Raw genomic sequence first — 25,970 nt, forward strand, 5'->3', positions numbered from 1 at the left:
TCCTCTGTCGTCCTGCTCCCAGCAACAGGTTGGACACAGGGAGTAAGCCCTATTAGAGATTGCAGTACATTCTTAACTACACTGTAGCCTAGTTGCATATCACTGTAACTTTTTAAATTATGTGATGATGACATATTTGTTGTGTTGCCTTGTGCGTGTACATACACGAATGTGTGTGTGTGTGTGTGTGTGGTGTAATTGCATGCTGGCTCACGGTTGTGGCCGGTCAGTGTGAGGGGAAATGAGGAGCGTCAGATCCATTAACCAGTCGTTTCCTGGAGGAAATATCTCAGCTAAGCGAACGTATGTGTGTTTTCAGCTGTAAGTTGCTTTGGATAAAAGCGTCTGCTAAATGGCATATTATTATTATTATATTATAGGATCAAAGGACCCAGTCACACACCAGGTCACATACTCTCATGATCTTTCTCCATGGAGATGTGCTGTATCGAATAGCTAGCTAGATGGGCCATGTTATTATTATATTAAAACCATTCCATGTGTTAGGGTAGTAGATATCATAGACAAATGGCTTAGACTCAAGGGCGTTAAGTCATGCTACATGAATTTGTCAATTTCCATTACTCAAAAGATGATCATGAATGCAAAGTTAATGTATAGTATTGTGGTGATTACGAGGTGCACACAGTTGAACATATATACTATTCTGTACTTTTTGCAAACATATGTTAGTAACACTCAACACTGACATGTGAACGTGTTGTGAGATGTATTTTCTTCTGCAGAAGTGCCATTCAAATGAGCTGCTTGTTCCAAACCCCTGTAAGAAAGCTTAAATGACGAGGTTCTGCCAGGTTCTTCTAGCACTTGTTTCGCTCTGACACTCCAAATGGAAACACATCATCATGGCCACTAATTGTTGTGTTGTGTTTCTCAGCTCTTGTAATTGGTAGCAGTGTGCTAGCGGCCGTCGCGCTCTAATAAGAACCTCCTGGATGTGGCATAGTGTTGCACTCTGTTCTACCAGAGATGGCTCTTTACGTGAACCCATTTCCTCTTTCAGAGAGCTGGCAAATTGATCATTTCTTAATGCCCCTTAACACAAAACAAACATGGGAGGCGCTACCCTGTAATTATGCTGTATGCTTCAGCACTTAAACCTATTAGCAATGGGGCCTATGGAAGGGTAGGGGCGGCGGGGCGGCGGCCTTTGGTAGTGTGGTGTTAGTGGGCTTTCTGTGTCTGTGTGTCTGCGTGCATGCGTGGGTGTGTGCGTGGGTGGGTATGTAATAAGAGGAATTGGAAGGATTGGCACTCTTTCAGACTGTGCGCTGCGTTGTTGGGGCCATTACATTGTCCCTGTGACTGCTGGTTTGTAATTGCCATTTTGATAATTGTTCATTGTTTTTATGTTTGGACTTAATTACAGACCACTTGGGTGGTAGGGCAACTCACACATTGTACTCCTATCAAGCGCCTCTCTTTCTCCCTCTCTCTCTCTGTCTCTCTCAGTCTCTCTCTTGGTCTCTCTTTCTCTCTCTCTCTCTGTCTCTCTCACTCTCTCTCTCCATTCCCCTTTAATGTATTTTATATTTTTTGTGAAGAACGCTTCATATGTATTTCATTTCAAGCTTAAGTGCCTGTAGAAACGCCTCAATGTCTCTGTGATAGAGGACGTGAGAGAGGAGAGAACAGCGACAAGGCGGGAGCAGAGCAGAGAGTATTCGTAAGTGCAAACAGGGAAGAGTGTAAGACCAAAATAGATGAGGGGAGCAGAGGAGGGGGAAGAAGACCAGAAAATAATAGCAGTACGGTAAATGGATAGTATATCTCAGGTAGAGTATGAAAATGTATGCACTCAATAACTGTAAGTCGCTCTGGATAAGAGCGTCTGCTAAATGACTAAAATGTAATGTAAATGTAGAGCACCCAGCATTGCCACCATGTCTCTGGGGAGAACAAGGGAAGGCGGGCACAGCTGAAGTGAGGTCTCTGGAGAGATATGCGGCTGGACTGAACAGGCTACTCTCTAAGGGAGCTCTACCCAAGGAGACAGGCACTTGTGGCACTTCAGAGTACTGTAGAGAGGAAAGGCTCCCTTCAAGTACTGACTATATGCTAGCACCCCTCTGTCCACCTTCATTTCACCATATTGACATACCTTTGGTGCATTCCAACTGAAACACATAGGGTTTGTCTGTGTGTCATTTGTAGTGTAAAGTAGAGCATAGTAGGGTGCTGGAACTGTAACCCAGCCTATGTAAGAGGCTGCACTGCTATCATCTACCGACTGGACGTTGATCTAGACGACCAGAGGTCAAGCCCTCTTCCCTGTTTCTGGTAAACAACCGCAACAGTCTCCTCTCGGATCCTCCCTAGACCAGAGCAGACACCAGGAGTAAACACGGTCCAACCAACCTGACTCCTGTGGTGTGGTACCGGGGTCAAGCTCAATAGCGCTCCATCTGACAGGTACAAGCACCCAGTGCTACAAAGACCTTATAACAAAGAAACTAACATATAATAGAGTTGCTGCCCTCAAGCTCAACTCTAGCTCTAGACTATGTTGTCCTAGCATCACCTCTGCATCTCACCCATCTACTCCTCTTCAGCATCATTGTTTGAACCACCTGTTTCCTCTGTATTTTTCTCCTGTACGCCCCCCCTGCTGTGCTTCTGTTATGTGTTTGAGAGCTGTGCATAGCAGCAAGGCACCGTTGAGGACGATCAAGAGACAGCGTCAACGTCTCATCGCTCTGTTTAATCATCTCATAGCAGGGATCGATGCGCCTTAAAGCTGAAAGGGTGTGTGTCTGTGTGTCTGTGTTTTTGTGTGTGTTTGTACATCCAATGACATACTACAGGGAAAATGTACTGCCTTTGACAATGTCTAGGTACAGGGTTGACACAGCAGTTGTAAGTGATGATAAATTGTACTTTGAGAGTGGAAAAAAAGAAAAACACATTTGCTAAAGTGTATGATCAGAGCTGTGATTTTGGCCTTTCCATGTTGGAATGCTTCTGGTGGCAGTAATGACAAAGGCTTTGGGGTGTACAGTTTGTTTACACACACCCTGCCTCCTTGACAGGGACATGTTTTACACCCTCTCCTTGGAGAAAGTGAGGCTGGTATCTTGAGGCACGTCCCGAGCTGCTGGGTGAGGAGAGCATAGCTTTATGAATGTAAATGAGTGGTCCTCAACCTGTAAAGGTCTGTCCCTCAACCTGCCTGAGTGGAATGGATGTAGTGGGCTTAGGGGAGAGGAGGAGAATACCTCCCCTGCGCCTGCTGTCCCCTCCATCCATCCATATCCATTACTCTGGCTTCAGGTAGAGCTCTAGGGGCTGCCAGCCAGCCCGCTCCCCCGTGTGTGAGGTCCGCATCTGGGGGAGATTGGAGCAGGGTGGGGTTGGGCCCTCCATCGCCTGGACTTCCAGCCTAACTCAAATAGATGTCCAGTCAATGATGTAGTACATGGTGGATACTGCTGTCCATTTACATACTGGATCCATGCACATATAATACATTTTCCATATTGTTTGCATATTGTCTTTGCGTATAACAAGCAAAGTTGCAATGTTCCACTTTGTGATGGGATTTCGGAGTGTTTATTGATTGACATGTCTGACATGCTCCTTCCTTCCTCTCTGTGCAGGGTATGCCCAAGCCTATAGCAGTGGAGCCTTGTTGGGGGAGCAGGGCCGGCGTACTGACCGTCCTCTTGTGTCTGCCCAGAGTCCCTTCAGGAATACCACCACCTGGCCAGTCTGGTAAGCACCCGTCTCCTCTCCACTCACTGTCTATCTTCTAGACCAGGCCTTCTCTCTTTGGTTATTAAATGGCACCCACAGGCTTCAGATGCCACTATTTTCCTCTACCATTCGAGATATAGAACAAAAGAAAGAGGGAGAGAGAGAAAGAAAGAAAGAAAGAAAGAAAGAAAGAAAGAAAGAAAGAAAGAAAGAAAGAAAGAAAGAAAGAAAGAAAGAAAGAAAGAAAGAAAGAAAGAAAGAAAGAAAGAAAGAAAGAAAGAAAGAAAGAAAGAAAGAAAGAAAGAAAGAAAGAAAGAAAGAAAGAAAGAAAGAAAGAAAGATTATTTACAAAATAGCTCTCTCTGTCTCCCTACCTTCTTGATTCAACCCCTGCATGTCTATGGAGAGGACCCCAAGAGTCTCTCCAGACAGGTGCTAACTGAAGCATGACATATTCTAGAGGTGGAGACCCTTCTCCTCCCCCAACCTCCCTTACTCCCCCTCCTCCCTCACCTATCCTCTCTCTCTGTTAGATCACAACCCCATCTCCCCTTTATCGCAACTAGAACCCAATATCTGCCTGTGTCGATTTCTCTACTTCTGGCAGTTCAATTTGGAAATCTGTGTACCATCTGTGTTTGGACGGACACAGATATACCTGATCTATCAGCTATTAGGGGCTTTGTTTTGAGAGAGACAGAAAAAGCCATGTTACATCTGGAGGAATTAGCAGGCTGTTGGATCGATTGTTCTCTCCAATGGGTTTCCCAGCAGAGCCCAGATGAGCTCATGTTTCTCCTAAGAGGATATGTGATATTTCAGAGGTGTTAAATATGCCGCTGTGCTGTGGGTAAATGAATAGGGAGATGACCATTTGAATGGCACCCAGTGTCACAGAGATGAGCTCGGGAATGCTTTAGAACTGTCAGCAGCCATCAAAATATCGCTTTCCCTCTGTCACTCTTGCCCCTTACACTCACACACACACTCTCTCTCTCTCTCTCTATCTCTCTCTCTCACTCGCTTTCTCACTTATTTTATTTCTCTCCTTTTCCTTTTCCCCTGAAGCCCAGGGCTTTCTGAGAGAGTGCTGTCGGCTCATCATGTAGGTATAATACATGAGCTGAAATACGAGCAGGTGTAAAAGTGACTGTAGCAGGAAGCCTGTAAAAGACAGCAAAAATTAAGCACTTTACAAGGCATCAGGTTCTCATGCTGGGAAAAGCTGCTTGTATTACGTTTAGAGGAGCCTTTAAAGCCACCAGGTACTGGGCAAATCGTAGCAGCTGATAAGTGCAGCCAGTATGTACAGGCTACAGTATTGGCTACAAATGCTGGGTAAATACATACTTTGCAGTAAGTCAGTTCTTCCGTGATTTTGCAGTGTTTTTTTGTGATAGTTGCAGGCAAAAAGGCTTGATTTTGCTGCAGAAATTCTGACATTTTGCATGTCAGTTTGCAAAGATTTGTGTTCAATTTGTCAAGAGATGTGCCGATGGGTGAAATGTTTGTTGACCTGTGGCTTGATTGAAAAATGTTATGAAGTAAAATTGTGGTGATTGGTTAACATTGCGAGCCCTCTTTTTGTATTGTGGTGGTCGGACAGTTTAATGCGGTAATATTGTGCTGATTAAGTACTTTATATGCATATCATACATGGAACTATAGTAATGGAACTGTCACTCTTTAGTAAGTGCTGAAGCAGTGCTGTGAAACCGGGTAAAGAAAGAGAGAGATGTGGTCGGATGCCATAGGGGCTTTATGGAACACTGGGGGTGGAAACTGGAAATGGCTATTTGTCTGGGCCCATCTGATGTGGGCAAACTAGTCAGGAAGAGATGCCAACACCAGTTAGGATGTGAGTGCATGTGTGTGTGGGTGCGTGTTTGTGCATAAGTGTGTTTTATAAATCAAATCAAAGTTAATTGGTCGCGTACACAGTTTAGCAGATGTTATAGCGGGTGCAGCGAAATGCTTGTGTTACTAGCTCCTAAGAATGCAGTAAAAATGTCAAACAAGTACACAAATAACAGTCAAACAAACAAAAAAGAAATCAAGAATGGCAGGACGAATCTGGTTAACAGCCCAAATAACACTGTATCAGTAATCCAAATGCAATTTAATTTATATGTATATACACCAAAAAGATATACTAAGAATGATATATACATCAGTAGATACTGTATATTACAGTGAGCTATGTCAAGAATCCAGTATATATATACAGGCTACAGTGAGGGAAAAAAGTATTTGATCCCCTGCTGATTTTGTACGTTTGCCCACTGACAAAGAAATGATCAGTCTATAATTTTAATGGTAGGTTTATTTGAACAGTGAGAGACAGAATAACAACAACAAAATCCAGAAAAACGCATGTAAAAAATGTTATAAATTATTTTGCATTTTAATGAGGGAAATAAGTATTTGACCCCCTCTCAATCAGAAAGATTTCTGGCTCCCAGGTGTCTTTTATACAGGTAACGAGCTGAGATTAGGAGCACACTCTTAAAGGGAGTGCTCCTAATCTCAGCTTGTTACCTGTATAAAAGACACCTGTCCACAGAAGCAATCAATCAATCAGATTCCAAACTCTCCACCATGGCCAAGACCAAAGAGCTCTCCAAGGATGTCAGGGACAAGATTGTAGACCTACACAAGGCTGGAATGGGCTACAAGACCATCGCCAAGCAGCATGGTGAGAAGGTGACAACAGTTGGTGCGATTATTCACAAATTGAAGAAACACAAAATAACTGTCAATCTCCCTCGGCCTGGGGCTCCATGCAAGATCTCACCTCGTGGAGTTGCAATGATCATGAGAACAGTGAGGAATCAGCCCAGAACTACACGGGAGGATCTTGTCAATGATCTCAAGGCAGCTGAGACCATAGTCACCAAGAAAACAATTGGTAACACACTACGCCGTGAAGGACTGAAATCCTGCAGCGCCCGCAAGGTCCCCCTGCTCAAGAAAGCACATATACAGGCCCGTCTGAAGTTTGCCAATGAATATCTAAATGATTCAGAGGAGAACTGGGTGAAAGTGTTGTGGTCAGATGAGACCAAAATCGAGCTCTTTGGGATCAACTCAACTCGCCGTGTTTGGAGGAGGAATGCTGCCTATGACCCCAAGAACACCATCCCCACCGTCAAACATGGAGGTGGAAACATTATGCTTTGGGGTTGTTTTTCTGCTTTGGGGACAGGACAAATTCACCGCATCAAAGGGACGATGGACGGGGCCATGTACCGTCAAATCTTGGGTGAGAATCTCCTTCCCTCAGCCAGGGCATTGAAAATGGGTCGTCGATGGGTATTCTAGCATGACAATGACTCAAAACACACGGCCAAGGCAACAAAGGAGTGGCTCAAGATGAAGCACATTAAGGTCCTGGAGTGGCCTAGCCAGTCTCCAGACCTTAATCCCATAGAAAATCTGTGGAGGGAGCTGAAGGTTCGAGTTGCCAAACGTCAGCCTCGAAACCTTAATGACTTGGAGAAGATCTGCAAAGAGGAGTGGGACAAAATCCCTCCCGAGATGTGTGCAAACCTGGTGGCCAACTACAAGAAACATCTGACCTCTGTGATTGCCAACAAATACTTATTTCCCTCATTAAAATGCAAATCAATTCATAACATTTTTGACATGCGTTTTTCTGGATTTTGTTGTTGTTATTCTGTCTCTCACTGTTCAAATAAACCTACCATTAAAATTATAGACTGATCATGTCTTTGTCAGTGGGCAAACGTACAAAATCAGCAGCGGATCAAATACTTTTTTCCCTCACTATATGTGTATAAACAGTGAAACAAAAATGCAATGTACAGTAGTAGATATATTAGAATGAGCTATATGAAGAATACGGTATATGAATAAGAATCTGGTTTATACAGTAATCTAGTATATAATTAAGAATCCAGTACATTAATACACAGTGTGTATAAACGTTGTAACAAAAATGCAATGTACAGTAGTAGATACAGTATATATATATAGAATAAGCTATATGAAGAATACAATATATGAATACACAGTGAGAAAGACAGTATAAAATTAACCGTCCAGTGTTAAATGTCTCTATATACACTGAGAGTACAAAACAGGAACACCTGACCAGGTGAATCCATGTGAAAGCTATTGATGTCACTTGTTAAATCCACTTCAATCAGTGTAGTTGAAGGGGATGAGACTGGTTAAAGAAGGATTTTAAAGTCTTGAGACAATTGAGACATGTATTGTGAATGTGTGCCATTCAGAAGGTGAATGGGGAAAACAAAAGATTAAAGTGCCTTTGAACGGGGTATGGCAGGAGGTGCCAGGTGCACTGGTTTGTGTCAAGAACTGCAACACTGCTGGGTTTTTCACGCTCAACATGTTCCTGTGTGTATCAAGAATGATCCACCACAACAAAGCACATCCAGCCAAATTGACACAACTGTGAGAAGCATTGGAGTCAACATGGGCCAGCATCACTATTGAATGCTTTCGACACCTTGTAGAGTCCATGCCCCAACGAATTGAGGCTGTTCTAAGGGGAAAAGGGGGAGTGCAACTCAATATTAGAAAGATGATCCTAATGTTTTGTACCCTCAGTGTATATGTCACGCCCTGACTCTGGGGACTCTTATTTGTTGAGTCAGGGTGTGATTTTCTATGTTGTGTTGTTCTATGTTATAGGTTCTTGTATGGGTATTTCTATGTTGGCCGGTGTGGTTCCCAATCAGAGGCAGCTGTCGCTCGTTGTCTCTGATTGGGGACAATACTTAGGCAGCCTATTGGCACTAGTGGGTTGTGTGATCTTGTTCCGTGTAAGGTATGTTTTGTGTTCTACCTTGGACTTCACGTTTCATTTAGTTTGTTGTTTTGTCGTGTTGTTTATTAAGTTAAAATAAACATGTACGCATATCACGCTGCGCCTTGGTCCGTCCCGTTTATGAACGAACGTGACAGTATATGGGACATCAGCGTTGGCTGTGTGTGTTTGTGTGTGTTTGTGTGTGTGTATGCATGTGTTTGTGAGTGAGTGTGTTTGTGAGTATGGGCGTATGTGCGTGTGTGAGTGTATATGTGAGTACAGAGTCTGTGTGTATGAGGTGTGTGTGTGTTTGAGCTTGTGTGAGTGAGTCCTTCTTTGTCTATTACTTATTACAGGAGTATTACTTACTACTCTCACTTACTACAGGAGATGTGTCATGCGTCAGTGTGTAGCGGTAGGACGGAGTCAGGCGCAGGACACAGAACTTAGTAAACCATGTACTTTACTTAACAAAAGTAACAGAGCATGTCTTCCACGCAGGGAAGAAAAATACCAGCTCACAAGAAAGACAGAAAAACAACAAACAATCACGCACAACACCATGAGGAAACCAGAGGGTAAAATAGGGACACAAATTAACGTGATGGGAATCAGGTGTGCACAATCAAGACAAAGCAAGTGGAACACCGAAACATAGATCGGTGGCAGCTAGTACTCCGGTGACGATGAATGCCGAAGCCTACCCGAGCAAGGAGGAGGGGCAGCCTCGGCTGAATTCGTGACAAGATGGCGTGATGGCTGTTCAACAGTCTGATGGCCTGGAGGTAGAAGCTGTTTTCCAATCTTTCGGTTCTGGCTTTGATGCAGAATAGTATTGACGTACACTACCGTTAAAAAGTTTGGAGTCACTTAAAAATGTCTTAGTTTTTTCGAAAGAAAAGCAATTTTTTTGTCCATTAAAAGAACATCAAATTGATCAGAAATACAGGCGCCTCACAGGTCCTCAACTGGCAGCTTCATTAAATAGTACCCGCAAAACACCAGTCTCAACATCAACAGTGAAGAGGCGACTCCGGGATGCTGACCTTCTAGGCAGAGTTGCAAAGAAAAAGCCATATCTCAGACTTTTTATTGGCCAGTCTGAGATATGGCTTTTTCTTTGCAACTCTGCCTAGAAGGTCAGCATCCCGGAGTCGCCTCTTCATGGCTATTGTAGCTGGAAACGGCTGATTTTTTATGGAATATCTACATAGGTGTACAGAGGCCCATTATCAGCAACCATCAGCCTTTTAAAATGATAAACTTGGATTAGCAAACACAACGTGCCATTGGAACACAGGACTGATGGTTGCTGATAATGGGCCTCTGTACGCCTATGTAGATATTCCATAAAAAATCTGCCGTTTCCAGCGACAATAGCCATTTACAACATTAACAATGTCTACACTGTATTTCTGATCAATTTGATGTTATTTTAATGAACAAAAAAATTGCTTTTCTTTCGAAAAAACAAGGACATTTTTAAGTGACTCCAAACTTTTTAACGGTAGTGTATATACTGACTCGGTGACTGGGTTCATCAGGAAGTGCATAGAGGATTTTGTTGCCACTGTGACGATTATAACTTATCCAAACCAAAAATTGTGGCTAGATGGCAGCATTCGCGCAAAACTGAAAGCACAAACCACTGCATTTAACCATGGCAAGGTGACTGGGAATATGGACAAACAGACCAGTTATGACCTCCGTAAGGCAATCATAGAGGCAAAACGACAGCACAGGAACAAAGTGCAGTCGCAATTCAACGACTCAGACACGAGACGTATGTGGCAGGGACTCCAGACAATCATGTATTATAAAGGGAAAGCCAGCCACATCGCAGACACCAACGCATTTCTCCCGGATAAGCTAAACACCTTCTTCGCCCATTTAGAGGAAAACAACATTGAAATGCCAATGAGGGCCCACTTCGCTCACGAGGCCGACGGGAGTAAGTCATTTAAGCGCATTAACCCTCGCAAGGCTGCTGGCATCCCAAGCCGCATCCTCAGAGCATCTGCAGACCAGCTGGCTGGAGTGTTTACGGACATATTCAATCTCTCCATATCCCAGTCTGTTGTCCCCACTTGCTTCAAGATGTCCACCATTGTTCCTGTACCCAGTAAAGCTAAGGTACTGGACTAAATGTCTATCGCCCTGTAACACTTACGTCTGTCATCATGAAGTGCTTTGAGAGGCTAGTTAAGGACCATATCACCTCTACCTCCACCTTACCCGATAACCTAGACCCACTACAATTCGCATACCGCCCCAACAGATCCACGGACGACACAATCACCATTGCACTGCACACTGCCCTATCCCACCTGGACAAGATGCATACCTATTTAAGAATGCTGTTCATCAACTACAGCTCAGCCTTCAACACCATAGTGCCCTCCAAGCTCTTCACTAAGCTCAGGGCCCTGAGTCTAAACCCCTCCCTGTGCAACTGTGTCCTGGAGTTCCTGACAGGCTGACCCCAAGTGGTGAAGGTAGGCAACAACACCTCCACCATGCTGATCCTCAACATGGGGGACCCACAAGGGTGCATGCTCAGCCTCCTCCTGTACTCCCTGTTCACCCATGACTACGTGGCCACGCACGTCTCCAACTCAATCATCAAGTTTGCTGATGACAAAACACTGTTAGGCCTGATTACCACTAATGACGAAACAGCCTACAGGGACGATGTGAGAGCCCTGGCGGAGTAGTGGCAGGAAAATAGCTTCTCCCTCAACAAAACGAAGGAGCAGATCGTGAACTACAGAACACAGCAGAGAGAGCATGCCCCCATCCACGTCGACGGGCTGCATTCGGAAAGTATTCAGAACCCTTGACTTTTTCCACATTTTGTTACATTTTGCCTTATTCTAAAATTGATTAAATTAAACATTTTCCTCAATCTACACACAATACCCCATCATAACAAAGTGAAAACAGATTTTTTGAAATGTTTGCAAATGTATAAAAAAAACTGAAATACCTTATTTACATAAGTATTCAGAACCTTTGCTATGAGACTCAAAATTGAGCTCAGGTGCATCCTGTTTCCATTGATCATCCTTGAGATGTTTCTACAACTTGATTGATTACCTGTGGTAAATTCAATTGATTGGACATGATTTGAAAAGGCACACCTATATAAGGTCCCACAGTTTACAGTGCATGTCAGAGCAAAAACCAAGCCATGAGGTCGAAGAAATTGTCCGTAGAGCTCAGAGACAGGATCGTGTCAAGGCACAGATCTGGGGAAGGGTACCAAAAAATGTCTGCAGCATTGAAGGTCCCCAAGAACACAGTGGCCTCCATCATTCTAAGTTGATGGAGGCCACTCTAAGTTTGGAACCACCAAGACTCTTCCTAGAGCTGGCCGCCCGGACAAAGTAAGCAATCGGGGAAGAAGGGCCTTGGTCAGGGAGGTGGCCAAGAGCCCGATGGTCACTCTGACAGAGCCCCAGATTTCCTCTGTGGAGATGGGAGAACCTTCCAGAAGAACAACCATCTCTGCAGCATTCCACCAAACAGGCCTTTATGGTAGAGTGGCCAGACGGAAGCCACTACTCAGTAAAAGGCACATGACAGCCCGTTTGGAGTTTGCCAAAAGGCACCTAAAGGACTCTCAGACCATGAGAAACAAGATCTGATGAAACCAAGATTGAACTCTTTGGCCTGAATGCCAAGCGTCACATCTGGAGGAAACCGGGCACCACTCATCACCAATATTGCCAATACAATCCCTACGGTGAAGCATGGTGGTGGCAGCCTCATGCTGTGGGGATGTTTTTCATGGGCAGGGACTTGGAGACTAGTGAGGATCGAGGGAAAGATGAACGGAGCAAAGTACAGAGATCCTTGATGAAAACCTGCTCCAGAGCACTCAGGACCTCAGACTGGGGCAACGGTTCACCTTCCAACAGGACAATGACCCTAAGCACACAGCCAAGACAACGCAGGAGTGGTTTCTGAATGTCCTTGAGTGGCCCAGCCAGAGCCCGGACTTGAACCCGATCGAACATCTCTGGAGAGACCTGAAAATAGCTGTGCAGCGAAGCTGCCCATCCAACCTGACAGAGCTTGAGAGGATCTGCAGAGAAGAATGGGAGAAATTCCCCAAATACAGGTGTGCCAAGCTTGTAGCATCATACCCAAGAAGACTCGAGGCTGTAATCGCTGCCAAAGGTGCTTCAACAAAGTACTGAGTAAAGGGTCTGAATACTTATGTAAATGTAATATTTAAGTTGTTTTATTTGATTTATTGTTGCCAAAAAAATGTACAAACCTGTTTTTGCTTTGTCATTATGGGGTATTGAGTTAATCCATTTTAGAATAAGACTGTAACGTAACAAAATGTGGATAGAGTCAAGGGGTCTGAATACTTTCAGAATGCACTGTATATATTTATATTACGTATTCTAACATTTCTCGTTCTGATATTTCTCAATGTCTTTCTTTTTAGTTTTTGGATGATGTGCGTGTTGTTTTGTATTGCTAGTAATTATTACTGTACTGTTATAGCTAGCATTTTGCTGCATCTGCGATAACATCTGTGTACACGACCAATCAACTTTGATTCGATTTGCACCTGTACTGTCTCTTTCTGCTAGATGGTACCAGAGTGAACGGACTGTGACTCGGGTGGCTGAGGTCCTTGATGATCTTCTTGGCATTCCTTTGACACTGAGTGCTGTAAGTGTCCTGGAGCGCAGGCAGCGTGCCCCCGTTGATGCTTTGGGCTGATCGCACCACCCTCTGGAGAGCCAGTCGGTTGATGGCGGTGCAGTTGCCGTACCTGGCAGTGATGCAGCCAGACAGAATGCTCTCAATTGTGCATCTATAGAAGTTTGTGAGGGTCTTAGGGGGTCTTAGGGGCCAGCAAAAATTTGTGAGGGTCTTAGGGGCCAGCAAAAATATTTCATCTAAGTGGAGAAGTGCAACTGAAGCACAAAATGTGTCCTTTTACATTCATGATCTGGTGCGAACCCTGACTGAACCGAGCAGAATTTACAATAAGAATAATTTTTAATCTGCGTTTACAAAACACAGTAAGTCATTTTTTCTGGGTTTTATCTTTCCTTTTCTGCGTGAAAAACTCAGAATCCTGCGTTATCACGACACCTGCACCATAGTAATCCTCCTCTTAGGATCCTGACGGTTTCTCCGATTTTGGGATTAAAGTGCCTGGATGTTGCGAGGTTGGGGTTTGTGTGCTGGGTAGAGCAGTGCACAGTCCTGTCTGGTACAGAGCTCAAACACATTGTTCTGTAATGCTGAGATCAGCAGAGCTGAGGCTCCCAGGATAGCACAGGTGGATAAAGGGCTCATCTTCATAGGAAAAGTTACATAGAGGAGTTCCATACCAACCATAGCCATACATAACACCATGGAGGAAATGTCACATTTCAACTGTAGTTTCTCCATCCACTACAAGTAGTAGAAGTTTTTGTTGTATTAATAGTTATCTGGTATAGCCAATCTGCCTGCACATACAATACACACACATACCCACACACATGCCGAACGCACACATACACACACACTCCTCTCCACAGGCCTGTCTGTGTGTAGAGATTACTAGCTGCTGAAGCAGTCGACTTCTCTAAGCCCTTGTGTGTCACTGGCTTTACAGTGCTCTGCCGAGGAGACCAGAAGAGGCACCAAATCCCTCCACTCTGGAGTCTATCATTGCCCATCTCCCAACACACACACACTACTTATTCTGTCTAAGTCAGGGGAGCGGTGGCTCTAACTAGGCCTAATGTATTCCTTCAGTCCAATAGTTGAGTGGGGGGCTATTGTATTAATCTGCTCACTCTGCTTCCGACCTACTGGGACTAGCTGCTTAGTGAGGAACTTCGCCTGAATGTAGGGAAGTTGGTTTCAACATTCAAAAATGTCTGAGAAAGGGTGTGTACTTTTTAAAGTCAGGCATCTCAGACAGACTTACTGTACAGCTGGAGCTAGATTGGCACCTGGATAAAATATCCAAAAGACACAGACATCCTCCTATTTGCTAAAGGGACAGAGACAGACAGACAAACAGATGGATGGACGTCTGTCTAGCAGCCATCTCCCTCTCTAGTCTTACTACCGCTCATCTTTCCCATCATGTCTTAATTCTTTACCTGCTCCTCTTTCCATCATCTCAGTCTTCTCTACCTCCTCCCTCATTGTTGGGATTCCCCTATAGGATGAGAACAGGGAAGAAAACCATCTGCCTGCCAGATACCAGCATGTTCTTAGGAGTTTAAACATAGTCTCCATACAAACACAGCAATCCTATTCTCATCAACGATAATCTGCCTATTCAGGAGGAGAGGTGGACATGCCATGACAGAGAGAGTAATAGAGAGAAAGAGAGAGAGAGAAGGAGATATGGAGAGGGAGAGAGGGAGATAAATCTGTTGAGGGAGTGCAGTCCGAGGTAAGAGTCCGTGGTGGTGCCCTCGTCACCCAGCAACATGCATTTAGCCAAGGTGCCTGTAAAGAAACAGTCACTAGTGCACATTCTTCACATTTTGCTGCCTTAAAATGTAATCTGCCAAACCTACAGATCTACACAACGTACTCCACATTTTCAGTGAAAGAAAAATTATAGAACATTTTCCAAATTACTGATTGATGTGTTGATTGCGTACAGTTGAAGTCAGACGTTTACATACACTTAGGTTGGAGTCATTAAAACTCGTTTTTCAAACACTCCACAAATGTCTTGTTAACAAACTATAGTTTTGGCAAGTCGGTTAGGACATCTACTTTGTGTATGACACAAGTAATATTTCCAACAATTGTTTACAGACAGATTATTTCACTTATAATTCACTGTATCACAATTCCAGTGGGTCAGAAGTTTACATACACTAAATTGACTGTGCCTTTAAACAGCTTGGAAAATTCCAGAAAAGGATGTCATGGCTTTAGAAGCTTCTGATGGGCTAATTGACATAATTTGAGTCAATTGGAGGTGTACCTGTGGATGTGTTTCAAGGCCTACCTTCAAACTCAGTGCCTCTTTGCTTGACATCATGGGAAAATCAAAAGAAATCAGCCAAGACCTCAACTGCACATGGGGACTTTTTGGAGAAATGTCCTCTGGTCTGATGAAACAAAAATAGAATTGTTTGGCCATAATGACCATCGTTATGTATGGAGGAAAAAGGGGGTTGCTTGCAAGCCGAAGAACACCATCCCAACCGTGAAGCACGGGGGTGGCAGCATCATGCTGTGGGGGTGCTTTGCTGCAGGAGGGACTAGTGCACTTCACAAAATAGATGGCATCATGAGGAAGGAAAATTATGTGGATATATTGAAGCAACATCTCAAGACATCAGTCAGGAAGTTAAAGCTTGGTCGCAAATGGGTCTTCCAAATGGACAATGACCCCAAGCATTTCCTGGTTGCAAAAATTCTAATAGTTTGCCTAATTTCTGTTTATGTGACAAAACAAGCAAGTATAGTGTAGAGAATCATTGTACCATCTAAACCGCTGTGAAATATATTTGCCATAACCAAAAATATTGTATTTTCAGCTGGTTGAAACTGGTGTACCGAACCGAAAGTAAAAGATGCAAAAAACTAAACTTAAGAACGGGAAGCATAGAAATAGCGCACATAGAACAGATCTACCACTTCTTAGACTTGCTTTCAATGAGAATGACATATCTATAACTCACATTTCTATGTGAATTCACCCCAAAAGTTACATATTGCAGCTTTAAGCTCAGTAAATGTGATCAGGACTGCAACTGGACCATTCAGGAACACTCACCACCTCTTGGAAAGCCATTCTGGTGTGTCTTTGGCATTTAAGTTTGTGTAATTGTCCCGCTGAAAAATAAAACTAATTGTATTTTTTCAGAAGACTACGGTGGGTTTTCTTCTAACTTCTTACCTGGGCTTTTCTCCTTTCATCTTTCTTTTGATCCTGACTAACTCCCCAGTCCCAGCCAGTGACAAGCATACCCATTACCAACCCACTATCACAAATGATCGTGACATAGACACAAATTACTAATGCGAAATTCGTGATACACACAAATATATATTTATTTTCATGTCCATTACATGATTTTGTGTACAGTGCATTTCAATCACAGATGAAGGCAGTAGGTTACATAAGACAGAAACGATACAAGGGAGGGAGTGTGGTTGGGGAGGACGGGTGGGCGCATAACGCGGTCTAGCAACTCAAATGCGTGTTTGAATCACATGATGGACAACTTTAGCATTTTAACTCATTAGCAACTTTGCAACTACGTACTACTTTTTAACTACTTAGCTAGCATGTTAGCTAACATTAACCATTTAAATACTTAGCTAGCATGTTACCTAACCCTTACCTTACCCTAAACCTAACCTTAACCCCTACAAAACAAAGGAGATGATCGTGGACTTCAGGAAACAGCAGAGGGTGCACCCCCCTATCCACATCGACGGGACCGCAGTGGAGAAGGTGAAAGCTTCAAGTTCCTTGGCGTACACATCACTAACAAACTTAAATGGTCCAACCACGCAGACAGTGTGGTGAAGAAGAACAGAGCCTCTTCAATCTCAGGAGGCTGAAGAAATTTGGCTTGGCACCTAAAACCCTCACAAACTTTTACAGATGCACAATTGAGAGCATCCTGTCTGGCTGTATCACCACCTGGTACGGCAACTGCACCACCCGCAACCGCTGGGCTCTCCAGAGGGTGGTGCGGTCTGCCAAAGGCATTACCGGGGGCAAACTACCCGCCCTCCAGGACACTTACAGCACCCGATGTCACAGGAAGGCCAAAAAGATAATCAAGGACATCAACCACCCGAGCCACTGCCTGTTCACCCCACTATCATCCAGAAGGCAAGGTCAGTACAGGTGCATCAAAGCTGGGACCGAGACAATGAAAAACAGCTTCTATCTCAAGGCCATCAGACTGTTAAATAGCCTTCACTAGCACACTGGAGGCTGCTGCTGCCTATTGAAATCACTGGCCACTTTAAGAAATGGAAAAATAGTCACTTTAATAATGTTTACAAATCTTGCATTACTCATCTCATATGTACAGTGGGGAGAACAAGTATTTGATACACTGCCGGTTTTGCAGGTTTTCCTACTTATAAAGCATTTAGAGGTCTGTCATTTTTTATCATATGTACACTTCAACTGTGAGAGACGGAATCTAAAACAAAAATCCAGAAAATCACATTGTATGATTTTTAAGTAATTAATTTGCATTTTATTGCATGACATTAGTATTTGATCACCTACCAACCAGTAAGAATTCCGGCTCTCACAGACCTGTTAGTTTTTCTTTAAGAAGCGCTCCTGTTCTCCACTCATTACCTGTATTAACTGCACCTGTTTGAACTTGTTACCTGTATAAAAGACACCTGTCCACACACTCAATCAAACAGACTCCAACCGCTCCACAATTGCCAAGACCAGAGAGCTGTGTAAGGACATCAAGGATAAAATATTTAGACCTGCACAATGCTGGGATGGGCTACAGGACAATAGACAAGCAGCTTGGTGAGAAGGCAACAACTGTTGGCGCAATTATTAGCAAATGGAAGAAGTTCAAGATGACGGTCAATCACCCTCGGTCTGGGGCTCCATGCAAGATCTCACCTCGTGGGGCATCAATGATCATGAGGAAGGTGAGGGATCAACCCAGAACTACACGGCAGGACCTGGTCAATGACCTGAAGAGAGCTGGGACCACAGTCTCAAAGAAAACCATTAGTAACACACTACGCCGTCATGGATTAAAATCCTGCAGCGCACGCAAGGTCCACCTGCTCAAGCCAGCGCATGTCCAGGCCCGTCTGAAGTTTGCCAATGACCATCTGGATGATCCAGAGGAGGAATGGGAGAAGGTCATGTGGTCTGATGAGACAAAAATAGAGCTTTTTGGTCTAAACTCCACTCGCTGTGTTTGGAGGAAGAAGAAGGATGAGTACAACCCCAAGAACACCATCCCAACCGTAAAGCATGGAGGTGGAAACATCATTCTTTGGGGATGCTTTTCTGCAAAGGGGACAGGACAACTGCAACGTATTGAGGGGAGGATGGATGGGGCCATGTATCGCGAGATCTTGGCCAACAACCTCCTTCCCTCAGTAAGAGCATTGAAGATGGGTCGTGGCTGGGTCTTCCAGCATGACAACGACCCGAAACACACAGCCAGTGCAACTAAGGAGTGGCTCCGTAAGAAGTATCTGAAGGTCCTGGAGTGGCCTAGCCAGTCTCCAGACCTGAACCCAATAGAAAATCTTTGGAGGGAGCTGAAAGTCCGTATTGCCCAGCGACAGCCCCGAAACCTGAAGGATCTGGAGAAGGTCTGTATGGAGGAGTGGGCCAAAATCCCTGCTGCAGTGTGTGCAAAGCTGGTCAAGACCTACAGGAAACATATGATCTCTGTAATTGCAAACAAAGGTTTCTGTACCAAATATTAAGTTCTGCTTTTCTGATGTATCAAATACTTATTTCATGCAATAAAATGCAAATTAATTACTTAAAAATCATACAATGTGATTTTCTGGATTTTTGTTTTAGATTCCGTCTCTCACAGTTGAAGTGTACCTATGATAAAAATTACAGACCTCTACATGCTTTGTAAGTAGGAAAACCTGCAAAATCGGCAGTGCATCAAATACTTGTTCTCCCCACTGTATATACTGTATTCTATAATATTCTACTGTATCTTAGTCCATGCCAATCTGTCATTGCTTGTCCATATATGTATATATTCTTAAATTCCATTCCTTACTTAGATTTGTGTTAGATATTACTTGTTAGATATTACTGCACTGTCGGAGCTAGAAGCACAAGCATTTCGCTACACCCGCAATAACATCTGCTAAACACGTGTATGTGACAAATATACTGGCCCTGTGTAGCTCAGTTGGTAGAGCATGGCGCTTGCAACGCCAGGGTTGTGGGTTCGATTCCCACACGGGGCCAGTATGAAAAATGTATGCACTCACTAGCTGTAAGTCGCTCTGGATAAGAGCGTCTACTAAAATGTAAATATGATTTGATTTAACCTTAACACCTAGCTAACGTTAGCCACAACACATTTTAATTATTTATGAAGAAAATCTTCTACTGGACACGAATGCAATACAACACAAAACAGAGTGTCTGTATTTTCAAGTATTGTGGTGGCAGCATCATGTTATGGGTATGCTTCTCACCGGCAGGGACCAGAGTGTTTGTCAGGATCAAAAGAAAGCCCAGGTAAAAAGTTAGAGGATAACCCACCTCAGTCGTCTGTAAATCTTACCCTGGTATATAGTTTGATTTTTCAGAGGGACAATTGCACACATTTTATTGACAAAGACACTCCTGTAGCTCAGTTGGTAGAGCATGGCGCTTGCAACGCCAGGGTTGTGGGTTCGATTCCCACGGGGGGCCAGTATGAAAAATGTACGCACTCACTAACTGTAATTCGCTCTGGATAAGAGCGTCTGCTAAATGACTAAAATGTAAATGTAATAATGTTTTTCCAAGAGGTGTGAATGTTCCTGAGTGGTCCACTCTCAGTCCTGACTTACAGTTTTGAAGGTTTGAACATTGCTGCCCATCAATGATTCCCAATCACATTTACTGAGCTTGAGCAATTTTTACAAAAATGATGGATATACACTACTGTTCAAAAGTTTGGGGTCACTTAGAAATGTCCTTGTTTTCAGTGAAGAGGCCACTCCGGGATGCTGACCTTCTAGGCAGAGTTGCAAAGAAAATGCCATATCTCAGACTGGCCAATTAAAAGAAAAGATTAAGCTGGGCAGTCTGAGATATGGCTTTTTCTTTGCAACTCTGCCTAGAAGGTCAGCATCCCGGAGTCGCCTCTTCACTGTTGATGTTGAGACTGGTGTTTTGCGGGTACTATTTAATGAAGCTGCCAGTTGAGGACCTGTGAGGCGTCTGTTTCTCAAACTAGACACTAATGTATTTGTCCTCTTGCTCAGTTGTGCACCGGGCCTCCCACTCCTCTTTCTATTCTGGTTAGAGCCAGTTTGCGCTGTTCTGTGAAGGGAGTAGTACACAGCGTTGTACGAGATCTTCAGCCTTCATTTTTCAGAACAAGAATAGACTGACGAGTTTCAGAAGAAAGTTATTTGTTTCTGGCCATTTTGATCCTGTAATCGAATCCATAATTGCTGATGCTCCAGATACTCAACTAGTCTCAAGAAGGCCAGGTTTTATTTCTTCTTTAATCAGCACAACAGTTTTCAGCTGTGCTAACATAATTGCAAAAGGGTTTTCTAATGATCAATTAGCCATTTAAAATGATAAACTTGGATTAGCAAACACAACGTGCCATTGGAACACAGGACTGATGGTTGCTGATAATGGGCCTCTGTACGCCTATGTAGATATTCCATAAAAAATCAGCCGTTTCCAGCTACAATAGCCATTTACAACATTAACAATGTCTACACTGTATTTCTGATCAATTTGATGTTATTTTAATGGACCAAAAAATTGCTTTTCTTTCGAAAACAAGGACATTTCTAAGTGACCCCAAACTTTTGAACGGTAGTCTATGTTGCCCTAAGAGTTGTGCAAAGTTGGTAGAATCTTATTCAAAATAATTCACAGCTGTAATGGCTGCCAAAGGTGCTTCCACCAAGTATTAACTCTGGGGTGTGAAGACATACGCAATCAAGACATCTTCGTCTTTTTATTTTGTATTATTTAGGAAAATGTTCTGTGTAGATCTGTAGGGGAAAAATGTAATGTAATCCCTTTTTATATTTCATTTTAAGGCAGTAAAATTTGAAGACCGTGCAAGGGGTGTGTAAACTTTCACTAGGCACTGTAAGTCTCCCAGCCTCAGGTAACTCGTTGGTTTATAAATCTCTTGAAGTTTCCAAGCAAGCGGTGGAAAATGGAGGAAAAACACAATCAGGGTCCCAGTTATCTCTCCTGTTTCTGCTCTCCTGTTCATCTATCTATCTCTATCACTCTCTCCGCCGTGCTGCCACCATGACGCCCCGTTTCCCATCACAGCCATGTGGTCCGGTGGCCTTGGCTTTTTCTAAGTGCGTTAAACTAACATCCGCCGCTGAGTGTGTCGAGGGAAGATAAGGCATACAAAATAAAGATATGATTGCTATTTTTTTCTTAATCTTTTTTCTAAATCCCTTTTCCTTTTGGAATGATGTTGCCATTATTGGGAATGTAAGGGTATGCTAGTGTAGGGTGTTCTGTTTCCAGGCGTAGTGTCTATGGACATCCAGACTCAGGGCTCTCTTTCTCTCTCTGACCTACAGTGCAGGTTGGGCTGGACTGGCTGGGCGACTACAGTGTTGTCCAGTTATTCTGAGGGTTTCAGAGATACCTACTGTTCCCCTTGCGCAGGTTTGAGTGGAGAGCTTGTTGACAGTGATATGAGAACCAAGTGGGAACCAGAGCTTATTGACCCAGAGTGGATCCTCTTATGTGACACTTTTCATTCACTCCCAGTCTCAGATAATATCGGTCCTGCCAGGTTGGGAGATGGGGATTTTAAAAGACTGTTAATAAGTATGTATTTAACAGATTTAAAAACAGAGTATGCATTAAATTCAGTTACTATAGGAACTGACTCTGAGATGAGGCTTGCACATCTGGTCAACATTGTCAACCACATTGTCAACCACATTGTCAGGTGAAGATACACTATATATACAAAAGTATGTGGACACCCGTTCAAATTAGTAGATTAGGCTATTTCAGCCACACCCGTTTCTGACAGGTGTATAAAATCGAGCATACAGCCATGCAATTTCCATAGACAAGCATTGGCAGTAGAATGTCCTTACTGAAGAGCTCAGTGACTTTCAACGTGGCACCGTTATAGGATGCCACCTTTCCAACAAGTCAGTTTGTCACATTTATGCCCTGCTAGAGCTGTCCCGGTCAACTGTAAGTGCTGTTATTGTGGAAATGTTTAGAACCAACAACAGCTCAGCCGCAAAGTGGTAGGCCACACAAACTCACAGAACGGGACCGCTGAAGCGCGTAGGGCTTGCAACACTCACTACCGGGTTCCAAACTGCTTCTGGAAGCAACGTCAGCACAATAACTGAATCTGGGTTTGGCGGATGCCAGGAGAACGCTAACTGCCCCAATACATAGTGCAAACTGTAAAGTTTAGTGGAGGAGGAATAATGGTTTGGGGCTGTTTTTCATAGTTCGGGCAAGGCCCCTTAGTTCCAGTTAAGGGAAATCTTGACGCTACAGCATACAATGACATTCTAGACGATTCTGTGCTTCCAACTTTGTGGCAACAGTTTGGGGAAGGCCCTTTTCTGTTTCAGCATGACAATGCCCCCGTGCACAAAGTGAGGTCCATACAGAAATTGTTTTTCGAGATCGGTGTGGAAGAACTTGACTGGCCTGCACAGAGCCTTGACCTCAACCCCATCAAACACTTTTGGGATGAATTGGAACACCGACTGCGAGCCAGGCCTAATCGCCCAACATCAGTGCCCGACCTCACTAATGCTCTTGTGGCTGAATGGAAGCAAGTCCCTGCAACAATGTTCCAACATCTAGTGGAAAGCCTTCCCAGAAGAGTGGATGCTGTTACAGCAGCAAAGGGGGGACCAACTCCATATTAATGCCCATGATTTTGGAATGAGATGTTCGACAAGCAGGTGTCCACATACTTTTGATCATGTAGTGTATCAAACTAGGACAAGGTTTTCACAAGGATTCTCACTCTTAATGACGCTATTTGAATAATGGGGATCCAACAGTAGCTCATGGAGAAATCCTGCCTGGTCAGCAGAAATACTAAAAGCTGAACGTGAAGGTCAAGCAGCTGTTGTAATCTGTGTTGGAAAGTGATATTGGCCTGTAACTCTACATCATGCAGATGACACTAATTATATTATATTTCATTACAGTAATCAAGCTGTCATCAGAATAATATGCTTGTTCTTCGTATTTAGTTGTAGGTTTTTTTTTACATTTCAAAATTGTTTAACATTCAAGGAAGACCTGGCCTTTTTACTGTAGTTCTCTTACCTGAAACCCTTGTCAGATCTTAGTATAATAGTATGGTGTGCCATTCCTGTTTGATTGAAAATTATATGTATTTGGGGTCCCCAGTGCTAGAAAGGCACTTCCTGTTCTAAACCACCTTGTACATTAGGGTTAGTGATCCAGCAACCTCACCTGACAAAACAATTCCCTTAATAGGTTGCATTAGCAGGGAGCGCCCTTCACCTCCACTCACCTGTATCCTGATTTGATTATGTTGTCCAATTAATTTAATTTGAGCTGGATATCTCTGGTTATCCAGAAGCCATTGGCTTTAAATAGCAATCATGAAAAATAAGCTATTTGGTTGTAAGCCAGCATTTCCCAAACTCGGGCCTGGGAATCCCAAGGGGTGCATGTTTTGGTTTTTGCCCTAGCACTACAAAGCTGATTCAAATAATCAAAGCTTGATGATTAGTTGATTATTTGAATCAGCTGTGTAGTGCTATGGCAAAAACCAAAACGTGCACCCAGGGGGGGCCCCAGGACCGAGTTTGGGAAACGCTGTGTAAGCTTTTTCATGAAGTGTTTTTAGTTTCTATGAAAAGCTTATATTTAGAGTTTAAAAAGTGTTAATTTTAAGTGTGGAAAGTTTGTCTTTCAAGAGTTACATGTGGTGGTGGTTTCTATCCAATAGTAGTGATGGCTTTGGATGTCGTGGTTTTCAAGGTCAGACATATTAGCTGCAATGAAACCGTGTGGTGATTGCTATAGAAAAAGTGGCAGGTAACGGTGTTGGAAAGGATCTAGTTGTGATTTGGAGTGAAGGGCTGACAGGTAATCTTGTCTGGCTCCACTGACCAGACACGTCAGGCTATAGACTAGAGTGTCAGCCCAGGCTTTTTTTCTCTCCTCCACCCTCACTTTGTCCCTTTCTCTATACCTCTCGAACTCAGACATCTTGTTCTGTAATCAGTGCTGAGGTTTGGCCTCCTGTTCATAGCGACAGGAAAGAGCACTGAGGCGATTGTTGCCATGCCTACCCAAGGCGCACTGTGGCTTGACCACACACATGCATAGGCACCATGCGTGCACACACACACACTCTCACACACACATATCAGCTTTCCCTCTGCAAAAACCCAGGAATCACTGGTGTGTGAAATGCTTAAACATGTTGAGCTTTTCCTTGTTTTTCTCTTTAGTTGTTTTGGCTGCATACAAGGAGATTTACTTCCTGTCCTAATGAGTATACTAGTCAAGCCTACCGCTGTAAAGAGGGCAAGCCATGCTGAAAATCCATATTAACTACAGTAAGCAGCTGGTGTCATTGTGTCATCGTGTTCTCCACTTTTTTTTGCATTGTGGAGAAAATAGCAGACCATCAGATAGTTTTTTTTTTGAAAAACAACAACCCATAGCAGCCTAGAGAGGCATAGAGCTATGCTTCAGTGACATATAGTCCCTCGTCTCCTGCTGAACTCTGATATGTTAGGGCTTGGGCAAGAGTTGGGGAAGCGTTTCTGGGAATGGGTTTAAGTGGGCGGGAGGCAGTGAGCTCATTACTGTCTGCTGTGTTTTACTTGCCACACTGCTGAGTGTCTTCTTTGAAGCTCACCTCCCTTCTTCTGTCTCTCTCCCTCCTCCCTTTCACTCCCTCCCCTATGTGTTTCTCCCTGTAGGCATTGCCATCGCCAGTGCCCTGATTGACACCTCGCAGCAGAAACCTGGAGACTTCAAAGATAAATACCATGGCCTGAAGAACCGCAAACCGCACGCAGTAGCACATCAGGGGACCTGCGTTTGAACCGCCTGACCAAAAGGGGAGCCTGAATGCACCTGAAAGGACCGTGAACGCTTCTGTTTTATAACGAGTTCTCACTCTATTTTTACCAGTCTCTCAACAACACGGCGTGCTGATGTGAACCTGGTGATAACAGAATCCCTTTATTGAGACGTTGATTGTCAGCAAAGTGTGCCTCCTCACCTCCACGCCCTGTAATGGTTTCTTTATAGAGTGACTTGTCTGCTCTCTGGTTGGATCTCTGCCCAGCCCAGCTGGGGGGTTCTGGACGTCCCATTGGCTCTCAGCCATGAAGTTTGTAGTCTGCACTTCCTCCCTGTTAATACATCTCCTTAAGAGTTCAGGAAGAGCAGGTCGCCACTGGAGATTTGACTGTCATGTGACGTGAGTCTGAAAGAACAATGCCAAGGGCCTCTTGTTGGAGAGATGTGTGCTCATTTTGATACAAAGATAAAAGCTCCTTCGTGTTTTATTTTAATGTATGTTCTGCCCAAGTTCAATCCAGGCTAAATTAACAGAGCAGCCTATGGGTCTAGGTAGAATAGCTTGTGACTTGACTATATGGTTGCTTAACTCTGAGGTAATACAGTGGGGAAAAAAAGTATTTAGTCAGCCACCAATTGTGCAAGTTCTCCCACTTAAAAAGATGAGAGAGGCCTGTAATTTTCATCATAGGTACACGTCAACTATGACAGACAAAT

At 43.7% G+C, this 25,970-nt stretch overlaps 1 protein-coding gene across 1 annotated transcript in view; it reads left to right on the forward strand.

Annotated features, from left to right (window-relative positions):
- Positions 1 to 25,272, forward strand: part of LOC311129204 (attractin-like protein 1) — a gene marked incomplete at both ends in the record, with an annotated part of 364,441 nt that extends 339,169 nt beyond the window's left edge. Inside the window, 2 exon segments of the mRNA XM_084161510.1 lie at positions 3,618 to 3,732; positions 25,148 to 25,272. Coding sequence (XP_084017636.1) covers positions 3,618 to 3,732; positions 25,148 to 25,272 — 240 coding nt within the window.
- Between the last annotated feature and the right edge of the window lie 698 nt (positions 25,273 to 25,970).

Source organism: Coregonus lavaretus, assembly GCF_964263955.1.
Source record: "Coregonus lavaretus genome assembly, chromosome: 1".
NCBI classification, from domain to species: Eukaryota; Metazoa; Chordata; class Actinopteri; order Salmoniformes; family Salmonidae; genus Coregonus; species Coregonus lavaretus.